Source organism: Balaenoptera ricei, chromosome 5, assembly GCF_028023285.1.
Source record: "Balaenoptera ricei isolate mBalRic1 chromosome 5, mBalRic1.hap2, whole genome shotgun sequence".
Taxonomy (NCBI): domain Eukaryota; kingdom Metazoa; phylum Chordata; class Mammalia; order Artiodactyla; family Balaenopteridae; genus Balaenoptera; species Balaenoptera ricei.
The window spans coordinates 29,725,553-29,741,598 of record NC_082643.1 but is presented as its reverse complement, the minus strand read 5'-3'; the positions used below and the strand labels follow the sequence as shown (position 1 = coordinate 29,741,598).

General features: G+C 39.0%; 1 protein-coding gene across 1 annotated transcript in view; it reads left to right on the top strand.

Moving 5' to 3' along the window:
• The window catches only part of SLC10A7 (solute carrier family 10 member 7), a 261,224-nt gene that overhangs the window by 201,738 nt on the left and 43,440 nt on the right, over nt 1-16,046 (top strand). The window contains exons 8-9 of the mRNA XM_059923937.1: nt 9,624-9,789; nt 10,931-10,982. Of these exons, the coding sequence (XP_059779920.1) occupies nt 9,624-9,789; nt 10,931-10,982 (218 nt within the window). The remainder of the gene's footprint in view (nt 1-9,623; nt 9,790-10,930; nt 10,983-16,046) is intronic.

Sequence of the window (16,046 nt, the reverse complement as noted above, 5' to 3'; positions counted from 1 at the left end):
CAGAGCGCCGCCTAAACGAACTCCAGAAACTGGCGCGAGCCGCGGCTATCAGCGCGGACCCCAGAGACGGGTGTGAGACGCTGGGGCTGCTGCTGCCGCCTCCAAGAAGCCTGTGTGCGAGCACAGGTCACTCTCCACACCGCCCCTCCCGGTAGCCTGTGCAGCTCGCCACTGCCAGGGTCCCGTGATCCAGGGACAACTTCCCCGGGAGAACGCACTGCGCGCCTCAGGCTGCTGCAACGTCACGCCGGCCTCTGACGCCGCAGGCTCGCCCCGCCTCCTCTGTACCCCTCCCTCCCCGTGGCCTGGGTGAGCCAGAGCCCCTGAAGCAGCTACTCCTTTAACCCCGTCCTGTCTGGGCGGGGAACAGATGCCCTCAGGCGACCTACACGCAGAGGCGGGTCCAAATCCAAAGCTGATCCCCAGGAGCTGTGCGAACAGAGAAGAGGAGGGGAAATCTGTCCCAGCAGCCTCAGAAGAAGCGGATTAAAACTCCACAAACAACTTGATGTGCCTGCATCTGTTGAATACCTGAATAGACAACGAATCATCCCAAATTCAGGAGGTGGACTTTGGGAGCAGGATATATTAATTTTTCCCCTTTTCCTTTTTTTTTTGTGAGTGTATATGTATATGCTTCTGGGGGAGATTTTGTCTGTATAGCTTTGCTTTACAATAGCTTTATTTTACTTCACTATATTATAGCTTCTTTCTTTCTTTTCTTTCTTTCTTTCTTTCTTTCTTTCCTTCCTTCCTTCCTTCCTCCTTCCTTCCTTCCTTCCTTCCTTCCTTCCTTCCTTCCTTCCTTTCTTTCTTTCTTTCTATTTTTTCTCCCTTTTACTCTGAGCCGTGTGGACGAAAGGCTCTTGGTGCTTCAGCCAGGCATCAGGGCCGTACCTCGGAGGTGGGAGAGCCAACTTCAGGACACTGGTCCACAAGAGACCTCCCAGCTCCACGTAATACCAAACGGCAAAAATCTCTCAGAGATCTCCATCTCAACATCAAGACACAGCATCACTCAATGACCAGCAAGCTACAGTGCTGAACACCCTATGCCAAACAACTAGCAAGACAGGAACACAGCCTCATCCATTAGCAGAGAGGCTGCCTAAAATCATAATAAGGCCACAGACACCCCAAAATACACCACCAGACGTGGACGTGCCCACCAGAAAGACAAGATCCAGCCTCATCCACCAGAGCTCAGGCACTAGTTCCCTCCACCAGGAAGCCTACACAACCCACTGAACCAACCTTAGCCACTGGGGACAGATACCAAAAACAACGGGAACTACAAACCTGCAACCTGTGATAAGGAGACCCCAAACACAGTAAGGTAAGCAAAATGAGACGACAGAAAAACACACAGCAGATGAAGGAGCAGGGTCAAAACACACTAGACTTAACAAATGAAGAGGAAATAGGTAGTCTACCTGAAAAAGAATTCAGAATAATGATAGTAAGGATGATCCAAAATCTTGGAAATAGAATAGACAAAATGCAAGAAATATTTAACAAGGACGTAGAAGAACTAAAGAGGAACCAAGCAACGATGAAAAACACAATAAATGAAATTAAAAATACTCTAGATGGGATCAATAGCAGAATAACTGAGGCAGAAGAAAGGATAAGTGACCTGAAAGATAAAATGGTGGAAATAACTACTGCAGAGCAGGATAAAGAAAAAAGAATGAAAAGAACTGAGGACAGTCTCAGAGACCTCTGGGACAGCATTAAACGCACCAACATTCGAATTATAGGGGTCCCAGAAGAAGAAGAGAAAAAGAAAGGGACTGAGAAAATATTTGAAGAGATTATAGTTGAAAACTTCCCTAATATGGGAAAGGAAATAGTTAATCAAGTCCTGGAAGCACAGAGAGTCCCATACAGGATAAACCCAAGGAGAAACACGCCAAGACACATATTAATCAAACTGTCAAAAATTAAATATAAGGAAAACATATTAAAGGCAGCAAGGGAAAAAAAACAAATAACACACAAGGGAATCCCCATAAGGTTAACATCTGATCTTTCAGCAGGAACTCTGCAAGCCAGAAGGGAGTGGCAGGATATACTTAAAGTGATGAAGGAGAAGAACCTACAACCAAGATTACTCTACCCAGCAAGGATCTCATTCAAATGTGATGGAGAAATTAAAACCTTTACAGACAAGCAAAAGCTGAGAGAGTTCAGCACTACCAAACCAGCTTTACAACAAATGCTAAAGGAACTTCTCTAGGCAAGAAACACAAGAGAAGGAAAACACCTACAATAACAAACCCAAAACATTTAAGAAAATGGGAATAGGAACATACATATCGATAATTACCTTGAATGTAAATGGATTAAATGCTCCCACCAAAAGACACAGGCTGGCTGAATGGATACAAAAACAAGACCCATATATATGCTGTCTACAAGAGACCCACTTCAGACCTAGAGACACATACAGACTGAAAGTGAGGGGATGGAAAAAGATATTCCATGCAAATGGAAATCAAAAGAAAGCTGGAGTAGCAATTCTCATATCAGACAAAATAGACTTTAAAATAAAGACTATTACAAGAGACAAAGAAGGACACTATATAATGATCAAGCGATCGATCCAAGAGGAAGGTATAACAATTGTAAATATTTATGCACCCAACATAGGAGCACCTCAATACATAAGGCAAGTACTAACAGCCATAAAAGGGGAAATCGACAGCAACACAATCATAGTAGGGGACTTTAACACCCCACTTTCACCAATGGACAGATCATCCAAAATGAAAATAAATAAGGAAACACAAGCTTTAAATGATACATTAAACAAGATGGACTTAATTGATATTTATAGGACATTCCACCCAAAAACAACAGAATACACATTTTTCTCAAGTGCTCATGGAACATTCTCCAGGATAGATCATATCTTGGGTCACAAATCAAACCTTGGTAAATTTAAGAAAATTGAAATCGTATCAAGTATCTTTTCCGACCACAACGCTATGAGACTAGATATCAATTACAGGAAAAGATCTGTAAAAAATACAAACACATGGAGGCTACACAATACATTACTTAATAATGAAGTGATTACTGAAGAAATCAAAGGGGAAATCAAAAAATACCTAGAAATAAATGACAATGGAGATACGACGACCCAAAACCTATGGGACGCAGCAAAAGCAGTGCTAAGAGGGAAGTTTATAGCAATACAAGCCTACCTCAAGAAACAGGAAACATCTCGAATAAACAACCTAACCTTGCACCTAAAGCAATTAGAGAAAGAAGAACAAAAAAACCCCAAAGCCAGCAGAAGGAAAGAAATTATAAAGATCAGGTCAGAAATAAATGAAAAAGAAATGAAGGAAACAATAGCAAAAATCAATGAAACTAAAGGCTGGTTCTTTGAGAAGATAAACAAAATTGATAAACCATTAGCCAGACTCATCAAGAGAAAAAGGGAGAAGACTCAGATCAATAGAATTAGAAATGAAAAAGGAGAAATAACCACTGACACTGCAGAAATACAAAAGATCATGAGAGATTACTACAAGCAACTCTATGCCAATAAAATGGACAACCTGGAAGAAATGGACAGATTCTTAGAAATGCACAAACTGCCGAGACTGAACCAGGAAGAAATAGAAAATATGAACAGACCAATCACAAGCACTGAAATTGAAACTGTGATTAAAAACCTTCCAACAAACAAAAGCCCAGGACCAGATGGCTTCACAGGTGAATTCTATCAAACATTTAGAGAAGAGCTAACACCTATCCCTCTCAAACTCTTCCAAAATATTGCAGAGGGAGGAACACTCCCAAACTCATTCTACGAGGCCACCATCACCCTGATACCAAAACCAGACAAAGATGTCACAAAGAAAGAAAACTACAGGCCAATATCACTGATGAACATAGATGCAAAAATCCTCAACAAAATACTCGCAAACAGAATCCAACAGCACATTAAAAGGATCATACACCATGATCAAGTGGGGTTTATCCCAGGAATGCAAGGATTCTTCAATATATGCAAATCAATCAATGTGATACACCATATTAACAAATTGAAGGAGAAAAACCATATGATCATCTCAATAGATGCAGAGAAAGCTTTCGACAAAATTCAACACCCATTTATGATAAAAGCCCTACAGAAAGTAGGCATAGAGGGAACTTTCCTCAACATAATAAAGGCCATATATGACAAACCCACAGCCAACATTGTCTGCAATGGTGAAAAACTGAAACCATTTCCACTAAGATCAGGAACAAGACAAGGTTGCCCACTCTCACCACTATTATTCAACATAGTTTTGGAAGTGTTAGCCACAGCAATCAGAGAAGACAAAGAAATAAAAGGAATCCAAATCGGAAAAGAAGAAGTAAAGCTGTCACTATTTGCAGATGACATGATACTATACATAGAGAATCCTAAAGAGGCTACCAGAAAACTCCTAGAGCTAATCAATGAATTTGGTAAAGTAGCAGGATACAAAATTAATACACAGAAATCGCTTGCATTTCTATACACTAATGACGAAAAATCTGAAAGTGAAATTAAGAAAACACTCCCGTTTACCATTGCAACAAAAAGAATAAGATATCTAGGAATAAACCTACCTAAGGAGACAAAAGACCTGTATGCAGAAAATTATAAGACACTGATGAAAGAAATTAAAGATGATACAAATAGATGGAGAGATATACCATGTTCCTGGATTGGAAGAATCAACATTGTGAAAATGACTCTACTACCCAAAGCAATCTACAGATTCAATGCAATCCCTATCAAACTACCACTGGCATTTTTCACAGAACTAGAACAAAAAAATTCACAATTTGTATGGAAACACAAAAGACCCCGAATAGCCAAAGCAATCTTGAGAACGAAAAATGGAGCTGGGGGAATCAGGCTCCCTGACTTCAGACTATACTACAAAGCTTCAGTAATCAAGACAGTTTGGTACTGGCACAAAAACAGAAATATAGATCAATGGAACAGGATAGAAAGCCCAGAGATAAACCCACACACATATGGTCACCTTATCTTTGATAAAGGAGGCAAGCATATACAGTGGAGAAAAGACAGCCTCTTCAATAAGTGGTGCTGGGAAAATTGGACAGGTACATGTAAAAGTATGAAATTAGAACACTCCCTGACACCATGCACAAAAATAAACTCCAAATGGATTAAAGACCTAAGTGTAAGGCCAGACACTATCAAACTCTTAGAGGAAAACATAGGCAGAACACTCTATGACATACATCACAGCAAGATTCTTTTTGACCCAGCTCCCAGAGAAATGGAAATAAGAACACAAATAAACAAATGGGACCTAATGAAACTTAAAAGCTTTTGCACAGCAAAGGAAACCATAAACAAGACCAAAAGACAATCCTTAGAATGGGAGAAAATATTTGCAAATGAAGCAACTGACAAAGGATTAATCTCCAAGATTTACAAGCAGCTCATGCAGCTCAATAACAAAAAAACGAACAACCCAATCCAAAAATGGGCAGAAGACCTAAATAGACATTTCTCCAAAGAAGATATACAGATGGCCTACAGACACATGAAAGAATGCTCAACATCATTAATCATTAGAGAAATGCAAATCAAAACTACAATGAGATATCATCTCACACCGATCAGAATGGCCATCATCAAAAAATCTAGAAACAATAAATGCTGGAGAGGGTGTGGAGGAAAGGGAACACTCTTGCACTGTTGGTGGGAATGTAAATTGATACAGCCACTATGGAGAACAGTATGGAGGTTCCTTGAAAAACTACAAATAGAACTACCATACGACCCAGCAATCCCACTACTGGGCATATACCCTGAGAAAACCATAGGTCAAAAAGTGTCATGTACCACAATGTTCATTGCAGCTCTATTTACAATAGCCAGGACCTGGAAGCAACCTAAATGTCCATCGACAGATGAATGGATAAAGAAGATGTGGCACATATATACAATGGAATATTACTCAGCCATAAAAAGAAATGAAATGGAGGTATTTGTAATGAGGTGGATGGAGTTAGAGTCTGTCATACAGAGTGAAGTAAGTCAGAAAGAGAAAAACAAATACAGTATGCTAACACATATATAAGGAATCTAAGGGAAAAAAAAAAAAAAGGCCATGAAGAACCTAGTGGCAAGACGGGAATAAAGACACAGACCTACTAGAGAATGGACTTGAGGATATGGGGAGGGGGTGGGGTGAGATGTGACAGGGTAAGAGAGTGTCATGGACATATATACACTACCAAATGTAAAATAGATAGCTAGTGGGAAGCAGCCGCATAGCACAGGGAGATCAGCTCGGTGCTTTGTGACCACCTAGAGGGGTGGGATGGGGAGGGTGGGAGGGAGGGAGATGCAAGAGGGAAGAGAAATGGGAACATATTGTATATGTATAACTGATTCACTTTGTTATAAAGCAGAAGCTAACACACTATTGTAAGGCAATTATACTTCAATAAAGATGTTTAAAAAAAAAACAAAAAAAAAAGACTTATCAAAATTGGTGAACTTTTGTGTAGCCATTTTAATATTGAAGATGGAAGGAAAAAAGCAACATTTTCAGCATATTATGCTTTATTATTTCAAGAAAGATAAAAATGCAACTGAAACGCAAAGAAAGATTTGTCCAGTGTATGGAGAAGGTGCTGTGACTGACCGAGCATGTCAAAAGTGCTTTACGAAGTTTTGTGCTGGAGATTTCTCGCTGGATGATGTCCCATGGTCAGGCAGACCAGTTGAAGTTGATAGCGATCAAATCGAGACATTAATTGAGAACAATCAATGTTATAACACGCGGGAGAGAGCCGACATACTCAAAATATCCAAATCAAGCGCTGAAAATCATTTGCACCAGCTTGGTTATGTGAATCACTTTGATGTTTGGGTTCTACATAAGTTAAGTGAAAAAAACCTTCTTGACCATATTTCCACATGCGATTCTCTACTGAAACGTGACGAAAACATTCCGTTTTTGAAACATGACTAAAAAACATGATTTAACATTTAAACATTTAAATGTTAACATTTAAACATTTAATTTAACATTTAAACCCTCGTTCTCCTCCCACCCCTCCCAACCTTCAAGGTGTTGCACCTGTACTTCATACCAAAGTCTCATGATTTTTTATAAATGCAAAAACATTCCGTTTTTGAAACAAATCGTGAGGGGCAATGAAAAGTGGGTACTGTACAATAATGTGGAACGGAAGAGATCATGGGGCAAGCAAAATGAACCACCACCAAGCACACCAAAGGCCAGTATTCATCCAAAGAAGGTGATGTTGTGTATATGGTGGGATTGGAAGGGAGTCCTCTATTATGAGCTCCTTCTGGAAAACCGAGCGATTAATTCCAACAAGTACTGCTCCCTATTAGACCAACTGAAAGCAGCACTCGATGAAAAGCGCCCAGAATTAGTCAACAGAAAATGCATAATCTTCTATCAGGATAATGCAAGACTGCATGTTTCTTTGATGACCAGGCAAAAACTGTTACAGTTTGGCTGGGAAGTTCTGATTCATCCTCTGCATTCACCAGACATTGCACCTTCAGATTTCCATTTATTTCGGTCTTTACAAAATTCTCTTAATGGAAAAAATTTCAATTCCCTGGAAGACTGTAAAAGGCACCTGGAACAGTTCTTTGCTCAAAAAGATAAAAAGTTTTGGGAAGATGGAATTATGAAGTTGCCTGAAAAATGGCAGAAGGTAGTGGAACAAAAAGGTGAATATGTTGTTCGATAAAGTTCTTTGAAAATGAAAAATGTGTCTTTTATTTTTACTTAAAAACCGAAGGCACTTTTTGGCCAACCCAATACTTTTGGAATTGGGATCATACATTCTATAACCTACTGCAAAGAGAGGACTTCTGTGTTTTTAACCATTATATATTAAAACAAAATTGGAGGACAGTATCAATTTCAATAACTCTGTGTAATTTCCATTTATTTTATTTCCTAAAGAAGTTGGGTTGCACTGAATTGGACCAATTACCAGCTTTATGCTACCAGAAACAACAGATTATGAAATGACCTTTTAAGTGAAGTCTCTGTAGCCTTCTATTAAGCAACTACCCCCATGGTGACATATCTGAACATGGGACTATCTGGGTCCCTCAGGCACCAAAATTTGTGTGCTAATACATCAGTCCCTAATACTATGTGACAGACCTACTCTTATTTCTCTCTACCTCACTACATTTAAACTTTAAAGAAAGAAATGAACACTAGATAAATTACTATGGTTTCGGATTACGTGCAAAAACGAAACATGATTTTTTATAAATGCAGCTGTAACTTTAATTACAAGATCTACTTTTTAAAAATATTTAACCACTATTTATCTCTATATGTAAAACCCTCGTTCTCCTCCCACCCCACCCAACCTTCAAGGTGCTGCACCTGTACTTCATACCAACTGGTCAGCTTTCTGCCAGGTCACCCTTTTTCAACACTTATTTTACTTACTGAGTCCTTGAGATCGGAGGAAATCGATCCAATAGCCGTTTGTTCACAGGTTCTCTGGAGAGTCGTTTATTTGTTCTTGAGTATCTGTGAAGGCATGCCTCATTGCGAATTAAGCCTTTTTAGTGACAGAGTGGAAGATGACAGAACCCCATCAGCCTTGTCAGGAGAAGTTCCCTGACCTCATTATTGCTAATGGATCATGGTAATTCAGCCTGTTGTGAAATCTCATGTTCAATTATGCAGGATAATGAGTGACTCAAAACTTAATGTCTCTCAACTCTAGTCTTCATTATCGGGTTTGTTCAGCTTCTTTCAAAAGCCAAAGGTTTTAAATAGAGTGGTTCCCTTTTATATCCAAACTTCAAGTTATCGCCAATGTTCAGGCTGTCCTGATTTGAAACATCTGACTTGATTTTAAAATATGAGAGGATTGCCATATAACTTCATATTTCACTCATCCTTTTGTAGGAAAGTTAGGACAGGTTTATTCATTTTTAAGTGTTAATTCTGGAATTCTAAAAGCATGCAAATGGCATTTGTCTTTGGATTCACAAAAACTCTAGATATTCAGAGTCTGAATTATTTAAACTCCCACAACACATGCACTTTTGCTTTTCAAGCATGAGTTATAATTTAATTAAAAACTTCTGGTGCATTGCTAGCATTTTAAATATTAATATGTTCCATGGATCATTTTCGATTATCTACTGTCTTGAAATTCTTGAAGATGTCAGATTGTTAAGATTCCCAAAGTTGCACTTGGAATTGTCCATCGAGGCAAAGGGGGCTGTGATAATTACACACATCCATTAGGATCAGCAGAGGAGATAAACTTTGGGGAGGCTTAATGGGCATGTCTCAGTGACAGCTAGCAAAGAGCATTTGGCATGATTAAGGATGGGTTTGAATGCAGTGGAAAATATACTCTCGTTATGGACACCAGTGGAAGTTGCACTGCAAATGTTAAATGCCCCAGGAGAAGAGTGGTGTGGCAGGGAAGCTTTGAAATCCACTGTGGCCATCATCCAAATTATTCTCTTTCCTTTATGTCTTTCTGCTGTCAGAATCACTTTGCAATGCCCAATTCAACTCCCTCCATCTCTGAAAAGAGGCAACCTGTTGGTCTCTGTGTTTCAGATTGTCCGAAGATACATCAAGGACTGGCTTGAAAGAAAGAAGCCTCCTTTTGGTGCTGTCAGCAGCAGTGTACTCCTCATGATCATCTACACAACCTTCTGCGACACGTTCTCGAACCCAAATATCGACCTGGATAAATTCAGTCTGATTCTCATACTGTTCATAAGTAAGTTGGAAGGTGGGATATCCTTGCTGTCTCCTCAGCCTCCTCAACAGCAAAGCAAAGCCATCTGTGGTCCCTAAATTCATTGCCAATGTTCATTTGATTAGAAAAGGATACTTGGTTTTGTGTTGCATGTACGGACTCAGTGACTTTATCGTATGTATCTGTTCTTGAAAAAGACATCAGTTATGCACTTATGACCTAATCTCCTTTGTTTTTTATGTCTGATTTACAATAGTTGATGCCAGATGAAAGAAGCCATAATAGCTGTCAAATTCAAATGCTAGATTGAGCACTTTTTTGCCAATTTATTTTATTGTAACTTGAGGCTAATCTTACCCTTTATTGTGAATTAAAAGTAGGATTTATAATATATGGTACTGTTGTTTTCTAAGTATAGTAATTGGCTGCATTGGTTAAAATGTGACTATTTACATAATGTTTTCTATTAAAATATACCCAAAGTAATATCATTTCATTTTAAGAAGCAGCAGGCTATAAAATGCAAGTAACTGCTAGGGTCCAAAAGTAACCTCTTGTTCTATTTACCCAGTAATACCAAAGACTACTTTGGTAATTATAATATCAAAGAATGTTTTGTTATTAAAATCAACATGAGTCATTCCAAAATATATGTTATATGCTACCACATTTATGCTATTTGCTATTATTCATAGTACAAACCAGCTCTTCCTAAATTGAACAAATAACCAAACTTTAAATAAAAGAGGGTTTTAGAGTTACCCTGAGTAGCAAATATCATAGGTTATATCTGAGGATATCTTCACTAAGAACAAGTTGAGGGACTTCCCTGGTGGTCCAATGGTTAAGACTCTGCGCTTCCACTGCCGGGGGCCCAGGTGCGCTTTCACTGCAGGGAGCCTGGGTTCGATCCCTGGTTGGAGAACTAAGATCCCGCATGCTGCGAGGCGTGGAAAAACTAGAATAAAAAGAACAAGTTGAGTCCCACTAGTTTAAATGATTCTGTCAGTTTAGCAATGTGTGTGTGTTTCACTTATTCGTTTGTTTATTTTTCTATTTGAATTCCCGTAAGTTTCAGATAAAACGAAGCATACCAGTAAGTATGCTACAGATACTGATTTTACAGTGCTAATTTAGATTTAATCTTTTTTTTTTTCTTCAGTCTGTTCCATTCAGCTGAGTTTTATGCTTTTAACATTCATCTTTTCAACGAGGTAAGTGATTTGGTATCTCTTGTTGTTAATTTCCTAATTGACGAATCATGCTCTTGACTTGGCTTCTAGGCCCCTACATTCTTCTACCTGGTCTCCTGTCTCCTGACTGTTCCATCTTGCTCCTGCCGCCCTCAAGTTGTAGAAGTTACCGAAGGATCTGTTCTTGGCCCTCGTTTCATTATTCACATTTTGTGCTTAGGTAGCCTCCTCCGTTCTACTGGCTCGAGCTCTCAGCTTCCTGCTGATGAAGCCTAGACCTTCCACTGCACTGTTTTCTGGAGCTCTGGCACTGCTCGTCACTTACCATTTGGATATCTTCACCTGACTGTCTTAACAAGACCTCAGACTCAAAATATCCAAAATGGAATTAATCTTTTTCCCCAGTACTTCCTCTTTCTCTCATATTTTTTAATGGAACTACCATCCACAGAGTAACTCAGACTGGAATCCTTCACATTATTATTTTTGAAATGTCTTGATCCTACCTCAGTAATAATATTTCTTGTGCTTTCAAAGCCTTTTCCCTAATTCAGGCTCTCGTTGCCTCTTTCTCCCTAGACTATTGCCATGGATGTCTTACCGTTATTCTTCATTTCCAGACTGAACTCTTCTTGTGTATTTCATACTACTTCCAATAACTCAGGGTCCTGATAATAGGTCTCCTGTTCAGAGACCTTCAATGGTCATCCAGTGCCTGCAGAATGAGGTTCATTTTGGGGGGGGCTAAGTGAACCACTACTAGCATTCACACTATCTAAGTTTTAGGTTGAGGTAAAATCTTTGCTGTTCCCTGGAAGAACCTCAAGCATTCTCATTTCTGTCCCTTGCTTAGGCTGACCCCATGTCAAAATTGGTCTCCATGTCCTAGTTCATCTTTCCTGTTCTTAAAGCCTCACTTCTTCCACCAGTATTATACATTCAACAGATATGACTTAAGCCTTTGGTAGGAGAAAGTTACCATAGTGAATACCACAAATAATGATTTTGATCCTGTATGAGTTTATAGACTAGATATATGCATTGGTAACTGAGTGTTCTCTTAGTGCGACAGTAACACAACCTGGAGTCAATTCAAAGAAGAAGGCACTTCCAAAGAGAGTGGTAGAACAAGACTCCATGGAAGAGATGGGATTTGACGTGAATCATAAAGAATAGCTAATTATTCAGCAAACACTGATGCAAAGAGGGAGTTCTTAGGAGAAGAAATAGTAAAGCAAATGTAGACATGCAAACACACACACACACACACACACACACACACACACACACACACACAAAGACCTGGTGGAACAATAGGAGTAGAGGAAAATTAAAAATAATAATAGTAACTGGAAAAATAAGCTTGGGCCAGATTGCGAGGGCCTTGAATGCCAGGTGCTGGCAATGAGCTGCCACAAGGGAAGGGGCCTGCGTTGTTTATGGGGCCTGAAATAGCGTCAGAGCATGGATGGTTCAGGCCTCACATTAGGCACTTGGCTCTTAGAGCACTTGCTATAGCACGAGGCCAGTTGTAAACAGTCAATAAAAATTTATTGATTGGTGTAATTTGAAGCATTTTCCCAAGCTTGTGGTTGTGATTTATGAAGTAAGAGTAGAGCCTGGAGCCATTAAGTCACAGAGAAAATGTGACTTAATTGGGTAAGTCTGAGAGTAGGAGCTATTTTAAAGTTCTTTTTGTAAATGGCTTGTTACGTCACCTTCGAAAAGATGTTTGCCTTCCGCTGGCTGTTTGTTTGCTGGTCCTTGTGGCAGAAGTAATCCTCAGACCCAGTCATCCTATCAAATCAGACTGTCAGTGACTGAAAAATTCCTTGAAAAGCACAGAACAGCCACTACTTGGATTGCTGAAGGAGGGCTGGGGGAGGGGCATATCACAACTAGTTGAATTCGAAGTGAGAATTTTCAGCATGGAGTAGGCTGGACTTTCATAAAGCCTTGTGGTTTTGAGGCCCTTCTATTCTGCCTTATTCTGCCTTCACTAAAGTTCTGTTGTGTTTTGAACTTGCTTGGCCCACGGCCAGACATGCATTTTCTTTGGTAAACAACAGAATATGGAGTAGATGTAATCATGCTCCTGGGTAGTGGTTGTGTAGCCCCAAAATATGCCATTAAAATTCGGAGATGTTTCAATTAGACAAAATTTATGATTTGCACATTCTATTTTCATGCTGGAAGACCCCATAGCACCTGAGGATTTTATTGGAGGAATGAAAAATACCAACATTTATTGAACCCTACTCTGTGCCAGGCACTGTGCTAGGGATTGTGCATATATTATTTTGTGTAAGTCTGACAGCCAAAGACTAGGTTACTATGCATTTTTGTTGCTATTTTGCAGATGATGACCCACTCTTAGAATAGTTTAGGGACTTGCCTAAAATCAGATTTTAGTAGTTTAGTAACTTACCCAAAATCAGATGGCAAATACTGCACTTAGAATTGAAATTCATCTCCATTTGACATTTCCAAAAGAATTCACCCGTGCTTTTTCCACTGCACTAAACTACTTCAATTAATTTTAATGTTCACAATACTTGTTTTGGTTGGGGAATTTGTAGAGAGCATATAACTGGATTCTCCAAGTTCACACACACACAAATTAGTCAAAGATACCAAGAGTTAGAACTAGGACCCATTGGTTTATTCTTTGAGTTCTTTCTTTTCCTACTTTTTGTTCCTTCCTTCTTAAAATTAGTGAAATTGGCCTGTGGTGGGTTTTTTCTTTTCTTTTACTTGCCAATTCAATAAAGCTAAAACCAATCCAGATTTCCAGAGACAAAAATCTCAACATAGAAATCAGTCTGTCTTTTTTTGTACAGCATGCCACTGACCTCTGATGATGGAAGTTTAGCATAAACCAGGAGAGACCCAGCCTAGAAAATTCAACTTCCCTGCAACACTTGTTTACCTGGTTAATATCTCTTAGGTTTACAGACCTGACATGTTACCATTGTGTAACATGTCATTGTGTCTGGTAGGGGAGCCTCTTCTACTTTGAGTATTTAAAATACATTTGAGAGTCGTTATTCTGTGTTCTCATTTATCTGCCCACAGAAGAGCGTCAGGGTTAAAAATTCCAACTCTGGAGTCAGACAGACTCAAGTTTCAATCCTGTTTAATAACTTTGTAACTTTTGTCAGTTTCCTCATTGATAAAATGGAGATAGTAGTAGTACCTATCTCATAGAGTCATTTGGAGAATTAAATAATACGCACATAAAGCCCTCAGCATAATACCTAGTATATAGTAAGTGCTCAAGAAATGTTAGCTACTGTAAAATATTTGTTATATCACAGTAGTGTATATTATTTCAAAAACTAATTATGGAAGAGAGAGAATTAGCATTTCTAGTTTTGCAATATATTCTTTTGGACATTTCTCTGTCACAGTTGCTTGGAATGGGGAGTTGATTCATCAAACCAAGAGTCCACTGTCCATAGTGACCTAAGCTTTCTGCAACTTTCAGAAGCTTCAAAGGTAGAAGAAACAAGTTGAAAAAGCTTAGAAAAATAAAGCAGTAATTGGGAACCTTTTAAAAGTATATACAAGATAGTTTGGTAGATTGATAACTAGAGTAACAGAAACCTAGAGTGTCCCTAGAGTGACAAAAGAAACTATTAAGAAAGGAAAAGGAAGAAAACAAATATAAATATTTGCATTAGGTGCTTTAGCCCTTATCAGTACATTTTCAACCAGATGTCTCACTCAGCCTCAGGCCATAGCCCTGGGAGAGAAGGAGGGTGACCTGGAGGGCAGGAGAGGGAGAAAGGGAGGGAAGGAGAGAAGAGGAGCATTGTTATTCCTGGGAAGTCTCCTACCCATTTCAGAGATGGGCCGACTAAGCCAGAACTCTGGGTAACTTGTTTAGTGCCACACAGCTGGTGATAGATGAGGTCTCCTAAAACAAGTAAAGACAAAAATGGGACCTATTGAAACTCAAAAGCTTCTGCACGCAAAGGAAACTATAAACAAGACGAAAAGGCAACCCTCAGAATGGGAGAAAATATTTGCAAATGAATCAACAGAGGATTAATCTCCAAAATATATAAACAGCTCACACAGCTCAATATTAAAAAAAACAAACAATAAAAAAATGGGCAGAAGACCTAAATAGACATTTCTCCAAAGAAGACATATAGGTAGCCAAGAGGCACATGAAAAGCTGCTCAAAGTCACTAATTATTAGAGAAATGCAAATGAAAACTACAGTGAGGTATCACCTCACACCGGTTAGAATGGGCATCATCAGAAGATCTACAAACAACAAATGCTGGAGAGGGTGTGGAGAAAAGGGAACCCTCTTGCACTGTTGGTGGGAATGTAAATTGATACAGCCACTATGAAGAACAGTATGGAGGTTCCTTAAAAAACTAGAAATAGAATTACCATATGACCCAGCAATCCCACTACTGGGCATATATCCAGAGAAAACCGTAATTCAAAAAGACACATGCACACCAATGTTCATTGCAGCACTATTTACAATAGCCAGGTTATGGAAGCAACCTAAATGCCCATCAACAGATGAATGGATAAAGAAGTTGTGGTACATATATACAATGGAATATTACTCAGCCATAAAAAGGAACAAAATTGGGTCATTTGTTGAGACGTGGATGGATCTAGAGACTGTCATACAGAGTGAAGTAAGTCAGAAAGAGAAAAACAAATATCGTATATTAACGCATATATATGGAATCTAGAAAAATGGTACAGATGAACCAGTTTGCAAAGCAGAAATAGAAACACAGATGTAGAGAACAAACGTATGGACACCAAGGGGGGAAAGCAGGGTGGGGGTGGGTGATGGGATGAATTGGGAGATTGGGATTGACATATATACACTAATATGTATAAAATAGATAACTAATAAGAAACTGCTGTATAAAAAAAATAAAATAAAATAAAATTTCAAAAAAAAAAAAAGATGAGAAGCCCAGGTAAAGATTTTTAAACCATGTTCTGTTAAAAAAACAAAAACAAACAAAAAAAAACCACACAGGTACAGAGGTTAACAAAGGAAAGTATTTCACATGGAAGTTTCCCCCTGTAAAAACAGTGGAC